The 12032-nt window shown below is 43.8% G+C and overlaps 1 protein-coding gene across 2 annotated transcripts in view; it reads left to right on the forward strand.

Moving 5' to 3' along the window:
• FILIP1 (filamin A interacting protein 1) overlaps window positions 1-12032 on the forward strand; it is a 213157-nt gene that overhangs the window by 146138 nt on the left and 54987 nt on the right. For both annotated transcript variants that reach the window (XM_082474162.1, XM_082474163.1), the window contains exon 5: window positions 5926-6104. In XM_082474162.1, the coding sequence (XP_082330288.1) occupies window positions 5926-6104 (179 nt within the window). The remainder of the gene's footprint in view (window positions 1-5925; window positions 6105-12032) is intronic.

The following is a 12032-nucleotide window of genomic DNA, read 5'->3' on the forward strand; positions in this document are numbered from 1 at the left end:
TAGAAGCCATGCTGTACCTCAAGCCAAAAATCACTGCTTATTCCAATTTTCATCCCACATTAGGCCCAGCTAGGTCATCCAACAGAACTCACCAAAGGTTAAGCAGTGAACCCAATATGGTGGACCCCCTCTCTTGCCAGGTATCTGGGGAGAAATTAAGCAGCAAATATTAAATCCCTCTGAACTTCCTTGTAAACTAAAGTCTGAGATATCAAAGTTCATCATTCTTAAGCAAAATTTCAAAGAAATTAAGGGTTCAGTTTCTTTCCTTCCCAAATTCTTATTCTGCTTAGCCTTAGCCAGAAGGATCTTAATCTCAGGCATTTTCAAAGTTGAATTAATACATCCTGAAGTCCTTTATTCTACGTTTACTCAAAGAGTCCAAAGATTATTAGGACACGTGCAGTTATCACAGTACCAACCTCACATTCATAAATTGTTAAAAATGCAAGAAAAGCCCCAGCTCCAAGGTCAGTTTATCTCAAGTGTAATGATATTCCTTGACCTCAGGACTCAGCACAAAGCAGGCTCATGTCACCAAGATCAAGGCAGAGACTTAGAGGATGTCTGAGGGAAGGAGGGTGGATAGAGAAGATCTTCAGCTACAACAGGATGCCAGTCAGTGTGGGGGAACTTGTCCCCATCAGCCAGAGCCTGCCGCCATCAAGAGGCTAATAATTATGGGAAGTGGCGAATCCTGGGTTGGGTGGAGGCATCTGTTTCATGTATTATCCTTGCCTTCAGTGAGTGGCATTTGAAACCTACCTGTCTTTTTGTGACGTTTAGGCATTCGCAGTGGTGACATCCTCCATGCCTAGGTCTTACTTCAGGTGCTCTACTTTTCCACCTGCATATTTTTATTTATCTATTTATTTTTGGCTGCATTGGGTCTTTGTTGCGGTGCGTGGGCTTCTCATTGCGGTGGCTCCTCTTGTTGCGGAGCACGGGCTCTAGGCGCGTGGGCTTCAGTAGTTATGGCACGCGGGCTCAGTAGTTGTGGCTTGCGGGCTCTAGAGCGCAGGCTCAGTAGTTGTGGCGCACGGGCTTAGTTGCTCGGCGGCACGGGGGATCTTCCCGGACCAGGGCTCGAACCCGTGTCCCCTGCATTGGCAGGCAGATTCTTAACCACTGCGTTGCCAGGGAAGCCCCCACCTGCATACGTGAAATCTCTTTAATCTTTTTCTTTTTTCAGCCACGATGTCCAGGCCTAGGAAACCCATCTCGTACTGGTGGTTTTCCTTACTGCCCCCTTGTTTCGGGGTGGTATTACCCCTTCCCGCAGGTGACCTTCTGAAGCCTGTCTGCCTTGGGGCCTAGTGGGGACCTAACCTTACCCAGGTGACCGTTCCTCGGAACTTCGCCTTCTCTCGTGTTTGAACTCTCTAATTCTTGGGGAACTTGTCCTACTCAAGGCAACAAAAATGTTTTCTTTTGTCACAACCTTTCCTCCAGTAGGAAGGCTCAGCTGAGTTTCATTGTTATTGTTGCTTTTGACCAGTTTTTCAAATGGCCCCTTCTTTCTCTATCACTATTTTAGGGATGGTAGAGTTTTTGTTTGTTTGCCTCTAACTTCCCCTATGCTTTCAGGCCCAGACATTTGTTTTCTGAATATTACCTTCCGTATTGTGTAGTGTGTGGTCACCCTCAGTGAGAGAAGCAAAGCCAAGGAGTTATGAGTCTGCCAAAAGGATCCTTTGTTCAACACAAATCTTATCTACTTTTATGTTCTTGAGTTGGATGACCCCTCCTAAGGAGTCTTTTCCCGTCACAGCACACCGGTGTTTGGACCGAATCTGCTGCTGTCCTGCCTGAATCCCCTTTCGTTTGTCTCATCTTTCCTTCGAAATCTACATCTCCAAGTTTCTTGAGCATGTTCGCTCAGGGCCCATCTACCATGGCTGACACCATGAAACTCCCCCCAAATTGCTTTACATATCCTACCCTGATCTCAGATTTTAATTCTTCAGCATGTCTATATTTTATGTAACCACTTTGAACAGCTGTTGCAGTCTTCAAGAGAAAGGGCCCCAACTGATCTCATGAAGAACCATCTGCAGTTTTACAGCATGCTCCTCAAACGTTTCCTTGACCCCGACACCCTCTTCGTGGGGCAGTCACACTGCTCTGCTCTCTAGGCTCTCCTGTCTCTACCTCCTCTGTCACCCATTCTGATTCAACAAAGACTAAAATCTCTCTCTTTTTTTTTTTATAGCCCTATCTTTAAGGGCACTTAGATCCATTTCCCTTTTGGTCTTTCCAGTTTGGTCTTTAAGGCCTCATGTTTCCTCTTAAGTAGATTTCTCTCTTCTTAAATTCCTTAATATTTTCCCCATTAGCTCTCTGTTGATAACAGAGCTAAAATCATTTCCTAAACCATGATCCTTTTGTCTGAAACGTACTGAAGTTTCTCCCCATCTCAAGTCCCTGAACTTCTTCTCCACCAACTTGATTCAGGTACACTCTTTCCTTAGTAAGTTTTGACCTTTGTTGCTATGATGATCTCATTCAATTTTCCTTCCACCTCTGTCCAAGTGGGAGCTACATTTCCAAAGTAATAGGTGCCCATTTCGCTTTCACTCTTCAGTAATAAGAACTACCTTTCCTCTGTGGTTGAGCCACAGTTTGGAGCCTGAAAACCAAAAGCCATGGGACACAGTATACATGATTAATGAATCCACTGGGAGGTGGTCTTCAGAGTCTCTGGACAAGCCACACAGATCCAAGAGGTCAGCGCACCTCAGTTCTCTCCTAGGAGCTCAGTGCAGTTCCAAACAAAATAACGAGAAACAGGGTCTGGCACAGCTAATCTGTTGCTACCTATGTTAGTTCTTACATCCAGAATTTAAAACTGAAAGCTAGATCCTCATACACTAATGCTTTATTGCTAAAGAGGAATTTACTACCTTTGCAGTTTAAATTCTGGTCTGCAGGGCTTCCCTGCTGGCACAGTGGTTAAGAATTCGCCTGCCAATGCAGGGGACATGGGTTCGAGCCCTGGTCCGGGAAGATCCCACATGCCGCAGAGCAACTAAGCCCGTGAGCCACAACTACTGAACCCATGTGCCACAACTACCGAAGCCCACGCTCCTAGAGCCCGTGCTCTGCAACAAGAGAAGCCACTGTAATGAGAAGCCCGCGCACCACAACGAAGAGTAGCCCCCGCTCACCGCAACTAGAGAAAGCCCGCACACAGCAACGAAGACCCAACGCAGCCAAAAATAAATTAAAAAAAAAAAAAAAGAAAGTCTGGTCTGCAGTTCTGGGTGAAAAACGCAGCTCACACACCAATGTCTCAGCATCCTTCTGGATGCATTAAAGGACAAAAAGACTGTCTTCCTGGTTATGCAACCAGTACTGAGGTCAAGCTGTACTGGTACAGGTGAGGTGAACACAGCCCACAGAGACCACAGCAGCTACTCCAGGGGCCTAGTCCCAGCACGGCAGCTGCTGAGAACAGCCAATCTCAAAGGCCCACACGGACAGAACATACTAAAACTAGGGCCTAGCAGTCCTATCTAGGCTGCCCTGGAACAACTGATATCAACATATGCTGTTTTTCCTCCAGATGCCCCTACAGTGTTTCTCTCTCTGGGTATCTCAGTCAACCCAACCATCCAATTAATAACGCCCCCATCTTTGCCTCCCAAGTTCCTTGAACGGATTGAGGGATAACTGCAGGAGTCTGACAGATGACTTGAAGCATTAACTTTATTATTGGCATAAATAGGTAGATGACCACCACCAGGTTCCTATTACTTTCTCTCCTAGACTCTGGAGGCAGCACCTGAGGGAGAGTACAATGTACCATCTTATGGCAGACAGAGTAAAAAATAAGAAATGAAAAGGCCGGGCTGTTCATGCCCAGCTCCCTGTCCCCAATACAACCTTTAAATACCATTCCTTCCTCAGGGAGGAGTGGGTCAGGGTATCAGGAAACAGGCAGAAGCTGCTCTTCCAAGTACTCTCAAAAGGAGACAAGGCCTTACTTTACTTTATGACAAAGTTAAGAAGGATCAAAAAGGGGAAAGAGCTGCTCCTTCCACATTTCTGATGATGTTCCAGCAATGCTTGACAAATTCTATAACATATGGTGAAAATCACACTTGTGGAAAAATGGAGAGTTCTTGGGGAGAATATTTTGTAACAGGGAGTTATTCCAGTGAAAAAACCTCTTGTATAGACTCTCCCATTAAGACTGCAGTCATTTATCAGAACACATAAAAGTACGATTTGCCTCCCCCATGATCTCAGGTATGGCTGGTCAACCTGGGCTTCACCAGTCTGACTGGTCACCTGTTCTTAGGCAAAGGGGGTGGAGGTCTAATCAGAAGGCACTGAGGATTATGGGGGCAATATCTCTTTTATTTTGGGCCCCATAAATGATTCATTCACACTGAAAATATAATAAAATTGTACAGGGAACCTCAGATCCGCCTTATGACTGAAGGGCAAACGTGGAACATCAGGGGAATAGCTCTGAAGCTGATACCCATGGAGCTACTCCACTGAGTCTTACAGAGTTGGCTGTGGGATTAAGGATGGATTCTAGGGACTTTCCTGGTGGTGCAGTGGTTAAGAATCTGCCTGCCAATGCAGGGGACACCGGTTGGAGCCCTGCTCTGGGAAGATCCCACATGCCGCAGAGCAACTAGGCCCGTGAGCCACAACTACTGAGCCTGCGCTCTAGAGCCCGCGAGCCACAACTACTGAGCCTGCATGCCACAGCTACTGAAGCCCACGCGCCTAGAACCCGTGCTCTGCAACGAGAGAAGCCACCTCAATGAGAAGCCCGGGCGCAGCAACGAAGAGTAGCCCCCGCTCCCCACAACTAGAGATACCCCGCGTGCAGCAGTGAAGACCCAACAGATCCAAAAATAAATAAATAAAATAAAATTTTAAAAATTGTTAAAAAAAAAAAAGAATGGATTCTAAATATGTCTGATTCACCTAGAGCAGTGGTTCTCAACAGGGAGGGGGACATGGGGACTTTTCCCAGAAGACATTTGACAACGTCTGGGGATAGTTTTGTCACAGCTGGAGGTGGTAGTACTGGCATCTAGTGGGCAGGTGAGCATCCTCAAGTGCACAGGACAGCCCCTCAAATGAGAATTACTTGGTCAAAAAGGTCAGTAGTGCTGAGGGTGAGAACTGCTGCACTAGGGTTTGAAGAGAAGAGTAGGATAGGGAACTATCAATATTGTAAGATTGGGTCCAATTTAACAAGCATGTACTGAACACCTACTTTCTTCCAGGTGCTGTGCTAGGGACCAGGGACTAAAAAGATGATCAAGGCATATGGTCCCTTAAAGATCTTATAGCCTGGCCGGAGAAACAGACACAAAAAGCCCTGTAATGATATTTGATAAGATCTCTTTTAGTTTGAGATATGTGCGCTCTGCAAGTTCTGAGATTCTCCCTATATTTAGTACCTCTTGAAAGAAGAGGATTGTGGGTCTTTCATATACTTTTCCTAGAAATGCACTTAACTGCAAGCCTTAAAAAAAAAAAAAAAAAAAAGGTGGCAATGAGGATAATTTCCTCCTCCCAGGGGAGGAGTTTGGTACACGTGCCTGCTGAGCTCTTTATTTTTCTGAGATTAGGCCAGATGCTCTTCTCTTTCTTTCTGAGTATAGGGCTTCGCTGTCTCATTGAACCAGTGAGTTTGCTCTCCTGAAAGTTTAGGAACCGCACATATGTTCACAGAGGAAAAGGCCAGAGGCCAGACATTACTGCAGCCCTATTGTGGCTAGTTCATAAATCCAACAGGCCTAGAGAAAATGATGGAATGGGGAAAATGGCAGAGAATAGCAGACTCGAGGTCCTCCCCTACGGGTAATAAATCACTAGACCAACGCAAACAAATTATTTAGAGCCCTACGTAAATGAAATAAAATATTAAGCTCTTTCCCATGTTTGCTCCCTCAGCTGGACAGACTTGAGGAAAAACAGAAGGAAACCTACCGGCGCATGCTAGAGCAGCTGCTGCTGGCCGAGAAGTGTCACCGGCGCACGGTGTACGAGCTGGAGAACGAGAAACACAAGCACACAGACTACATGAACAAGAGCGACGACTTCACCAACCTGCTGGAGCAGGAGCGGGAGAGGTAACCGCGCTCGCGCGTCCCGGAGGGCGGCGCTCTCGTCCTGCCCCTCCCGTCCTGGATCGGATTTCCACCCGTGACTCCGCGGACACGTGCCCGGGGTCCAATGCCTAATTTCCCAACGGTTTGCAGACAGTGAGACAGACTTTGCTTGGAACCATTAATGTGAGCATGTTGGGGGTTCGTATAAATACGGCAACAACATTCCCACTAGGATGTGAAAAGCCAGAAAAGCCACAAACTAAGGGAGCTTCTGTTTTAACTTGATCAACGAAGCACCTAGGTTTGAAAAGCCTCTCTACGAACTGCCTTCTATTAGAAATAATATACTTTTTCTCTTTGGGATTAAAATCCACTTATTCAGTGAGACAAATGATCACCATTTTAAATGAATCCTATTCATTCTTAAAACTGGTATAGAAAATCTTACTACTTGGTTGTGTAGGAATTACTTAATGACTAGAATTACCTGCTTAACTTTTTCAGGGTTGCGTAACTCTTAAAACTCAGTGTAAAACAAAACAAAACGAAACAAAAATTCAGCCTTGAGCCTTGAACACTGTAGGTAGTTTTCTCAGACCAGGGATTAGCACATTTGAAGCAGAGACTTCAAATTGAAACGCTTTGTGATGAACTCTTTGATACTCTCCAGTTTTTCAGCATCTTCTTTTTAGCTTATTCTCTCCTTTTCCTCCCCTCAGCTGAATGGTTACATCTGTGAATTCCACAGTCTTTGAAACCAATGACATTGAATCCCGATGCTTTGAGTTACCAAGCGTGTCTGCTTCTGTGTTTAGGACTTGCAAATTAAGAGCCATTGGGAAAGAGCTTCACCAGTCCCAGCTTTGCTATATCTAGTTACAAAAAGGAGATCTGGTTTTCCCAGATTCGTTTATTTGCCAGAAAAAGTTACCTCAATAGGAAAGTAAATAAAAGCATGAAACAACAGGTTTGTGTTAAATTTTTAAGTTATTGGTAATGTTTACTTATTATTGGACTTGGTACATCTCTTGAGGAAGGAGAAATGGAAAAGGGAGCAATGGCTGGAGTGTTATGTACAATACCCTCCACTTATGGTTTCTTTAAGTCTGTCTTCTGCTGCTGGAAGCTCAAGTTTATCAGCTTCTTGTTTGGACAAATAGATGGTCCAATTTGATATTTTGGGGCAACCAAACAGTGAGAATAAACTCTACCTCCTCAACCTCCATGAACTTTCCAACCTCAAGCATAGGTATTGCAAACAAGGTTTTAATGACGCTGTAAATTACATATATCTAGGTGTCCTGTGTTGGAATGTGGTCAGGTGAGAGTAGCAACTTGTTTGATATGTCTTTAAAAGATCTGAAATCAATTAATTTTAAAGAACCAGCTGTGTGAATTAATATTTTCTGATCACTTTGTAAATCATTTGGTCTCGAACCAGATATGTCTACCTTTTCTACAATTTCCCACCTAAGCTAAATGACTGAGGTGAATTCACCTACAGAGTGGTAGGTTTAAATGAAGTATGTGGATGGAGAGACTGTACTTACCCAGCTGTTTCTTTTTCTTTCTTTTGTGTTTTCCTAATATTTGTGTACTGTGAGAATAATTGAAATAATAACACCTGATGGAGAGCGCTATAGTTCACAAAGTACTTTTATATTCATTATACAATGAGCCTGTCCCAACTGTATTTATTTACTAACTTCATGTTGACCAGTTCAAGACTAACAATTCCAATCCCATGCCCCTCCTTTGGAGTTGTTTAATTTTACTAGAGCAATTACACAACGATTTCTCCTGAGCAAAGTGCTATGTAGGAGGTTTTAAAAATCAAAGCAGAATTTAAAAATTATATATATATCATGATGCTTTTCATACTTTGATCAGCACCGCTGAGATATGTCACCAGTTGTACATGTTTTAGATTAGAATCTTTGACTCACTAAATATCCAACCACTTTAAGATTCTGAAACAGTAGTTTTGACTCAACAGGTTATACTTTAGTGCTTTATATATTTTCCTGTCAATGTTTTTGCCCAGGCCACCCCCCTGACTGACCACCAGTGCACATGCTGTGGGCATATGCTGACCGACACTCGTTATGCTAAATTAAACACCCTCACTAGGACCCTGATAACTGAAGTTGGCATTGCTGAATTTCTCTGAGGCGTCCACAGTGACTGGCTTTGCTGAGTTCCCTGGGCAGTGAAGCCTTTAGGATTTTCTCAAAGGTCAGGCCTGGGACTCCTGCTGCCCTTTGGAAGAGGCCCTGCTAAATCTGCTTTGGGTTAAATCCTCTTTTTGAAGTAAGCGGTCATAATTAGATGTACTTATGGGGGCTGGCAGTTTGCTGACCCCGGTGCTTTCTTTCCCGTGGGCAATGTCACCGGGGGCTGGTCCCCACCAGGACGTGGGCCGTGGCTCAGCTAGGCCCCAGCGCCCCACTCGGCCGCAGCCCCTGCAGGGGAAGCTGGGCTATTGCTGATAGAGAGCTGGTTTTTCCGAGCCCGAGTGGGAATTCTAGCATAGACTATTCCAAGTCCTTTGTTTGCCTCTTTGTTTTGCACTCCCTTCCCTCTTTCTCCGGAAAAGTCCCTTTTGTGAAAAAAAAAAAAAGAGAGAGAGAGAGAGAGAGCCAAGAACTTTCCTTCAGAAACATTTCCCTTTATTTCTCCTGTGAGCGTGAGTCAAGGAAGGAAAAAAGTGAGACGAGATAAGCCCAAGTTGTTTGTTCCCTGTAATCACCCAGTTTCTACTGGGGGTGTGACTCTGCAAGCTGCCTCTACCTAGACAGCTTTCTGATTTGGTGGCCATGGGTGGACGGGGGTGCAGACCCAGGGGACCCTCCACACATGCAGAACATCTAGGCTCCGTTCTCTGTACTTGTCCTTCTCTGTAAGGGTTTCTCACGTCCTCTGGAAAATGGTTAAAGGTAATAGAAAGGGACCCAGGCAGACAGGATCAGTAGCTATCCAGATTCAGATATTTGATGAAACCAGAAATCCTTGGTTTTCAAAAAAAAAGCCTTGGTTTGACTAGTATTGCAAAAGACTTCTGAGTTAAGCCCTTTCAAGTCCCTCATCCTACAGGTTGGGTAACTGAGGCCCAGAAAAATTATGTAGCTCAACTAAGACGACAGTGCAGGCCACTGGTCCAGCACTGTTGTACGAATGAGTCCCTTGGGCAGAATGTCTTGTTTTATGTTTTCTTCGTGTGTGTGTGTGTGTGGGCTCCCAACCTCCAAGCTCTTATGTCCAAACTATGACACAGAATGTTAAAAGGCAGAATGATGGTTGTCAGGAGGATATAAACAGATCTATTTGGACCACTGGTGTCTTTCAACTGTCAAGACTGGAGAAGCTTTGGAACAGCATCTGTTGGAAGGAGCAGCCTGGGGACTTGTTTTGGAGCGGAGTTTGAATAGCACACACAGTGTTCTACTTCTGTTGCATTCTGATGGGAGGCTGATGCTGGTTATGGGGGAGCTAAATAAAGCACCCCTCCAAGCTACCTCCTTGTTATGGCCACTGACCTAGACCCTGAAAGTGTAAAAACTAAGCAGAAGTTATTTTTCACTTTTCAGGAGTTGTTCAATTCATCCTATATAAAAATTCCACAAATTAAGTGCCTAAAATGGACAATATATTGTTCTGGGCTTCCTTTATTCTAAACCAAAAGACTGATCATAATCTGTTACCATCATTTACTGCTATTTATTTTTACAAAGAGTCATATTCCCAAATTAAAAAGTGGAAATAGCATGAAAAAACGCATTGGCTTAACTAGCATTGTTTGAAATATAGGTGAAAATATCCTTCATTGCAGTAATTAAGATTAGATAAAGAAAGCTCCCTCTCTAACTGCTATATTCTGTTTGGTCCATATTTTGAGTCAACTTGACCTTAAAAGGCATAATTCTGAGCACATGAGATCACCTTCAGAGTTTATGCTTTATTCTCCGTATGAACTGCAAGACTTGTAATTTTAATCTTACACTTTCTCTAGGGCTGCTTCAAGAATGTCAGGATAGAGAGAATACAGTTACATCAAAAAGTGCTTTGGAACGTAAAGAAATATTTGAGGGAGATGTGTGTACGTGTGTGTGTGTGTGTGTGTGTGTGTGTGTGTGTAAATGATGTGGGGAGGGCTGTCTAAATCTATAACTGTAGATATAGATTTGAAAGCTTTTGGATTCTATAGGCTCAGCTGGGACTACATAAATAATTACATCATCATATAATATTGCAGCAAGGCTTCCAAGTATAGGGTCATTTTTTAAAAAAACTACAAACCAGCATCTCGAGAGAAATCTCTTAACTTGTGAAGCAAAGAATGCAGGAACAGGGACTTGATGGAGGGGAAACTTTCAAGCCCCATTGGTATTGTTCCTTTAGGCCTGGTGGCCTGTGAGACGGGCTGCCCCGTCGCACTTGCCTGTGGCGGGGATGACCGGTCAGAGCAAGTTTGTGAAAAGTGGCTCTAGCGGCCGGGGATCCTGGGAGATATTCTTGGCACACTTTATAGAAAAAGATGCACAATCTGGTTCCCTGGCATATTTTCCCTAAGTTTCTTAGATTTAGATGCCTTATCTCTAAACTATCGCAATAAAATGGACTTTTCTCATTGGTAGCGTGGAGAAGCACAATAAAGCACTTTGTAGAAAAAGATTGCTGCTGATGTGTAAATGATCAAGTCTGATCATGCGGAAAGTAATCAATAGGAGGAACATATCAGCAGGAAACAACGGAACCCTCTTGTCTCTGCTTAGCCCTCAGCTACACGCTGCTCACTAGCTGGGCTAGATTTCATTGACCCCCCCCCCCCCCCGATACGCTGGACACATACACATCTGGTTTAATCCTTACAAAACTGCATGAAGTATAGTTACTATCCCTATTTAGAAGATGGGAAAGCAGGTTAAATTCCTTCCACCAAGGTCACTTGCCAACAGTTAATTGGAAGAATCAGTGTTTGAACTGAGTTTCCTACAGTAAAAACAAACAAACAAACAACGAAAAAAACCTTTTCCACTTCCAAGTTCTTACCTTCTGATTGAAATGAACACTTCATTTCTCCAACGTTTGGAGGAAGAAAAGATGACTTGAAATGTTGGCTCTGTGGATGGCACATCCATTCTGTTTGCAGGTTCAGGATTCGAATTCACAGACCTTAACCTGTCATTGAGATATGCCACCTACTATCAATATCCTGACCAAGAAAATTGCTGACCAAGAAAATTGCTGGGAACAGACAGCTTCTAAGAAAGAAGAGGAATTAGAATTCAGAGACTCAATCACAGAAAGAATATGTTTTACGGTTGATTTTCTGAAAGAACGCCAGGATCAAACTCCACCTTCCAATGGCTCTCACCCTTGCAACTTGCAAATCCCACTTCCTACTGGAAAATGTGATTGAAATGAAGGAGCCTGAGGTGATTTTGATTTTGCATAGCTAGGGTGTTTGTGTTGGGGGATGGGGTAGGTGGGGACAGTGTAAAGGAAGTGATGTTATATCTTACCTAACGGACCAGGCAATCAGTGACTCAAAAAGATAGCTTCCCAAAGTTGGAAGATGGGAGTTGGAAGAGGGTTGGTCCTCTTAAAAGACCCAGGATATTAACATATCTACTATCAACACTGTAGAACTAGGAGCTTGCTACTCATTCTTAACTAGACACCCCCTGGATGAAATATGAACAAGCCCATTAAAAATGCCCTTGAGGTGCATTTCACCAGATCCCATCTGTACAAAAATGCTGAGTCTTGGGTGGGTATGATCTTTTTCCCAAGCTTTATAGTGTTCTCATTCTCAAGGTCATTGAGTTAGCAACCTCTGATCTAAGATTCTTCAGAGTTTTAGTAATATAACTTTTAACAGATATGCCAGGGAAGATAGGTTATCTGATCAACATGATTTTCTAAATAATCAAAGGTTATGATATGAAT

Source organism: Balaenoptera physalus, assembly GCF_965194825.1.
Source record: "Balaenoptera physalus genome assembly, chromosome: 9".
In the NCBI taxonomy this organism is placed as follows: domain Eukaryota; kingdom Metazoa; phylum Chordata; class Mammalia; order Artiodactyla; family Balaenopteridae; genus Balaenoptera; species Balaenoptera physalus.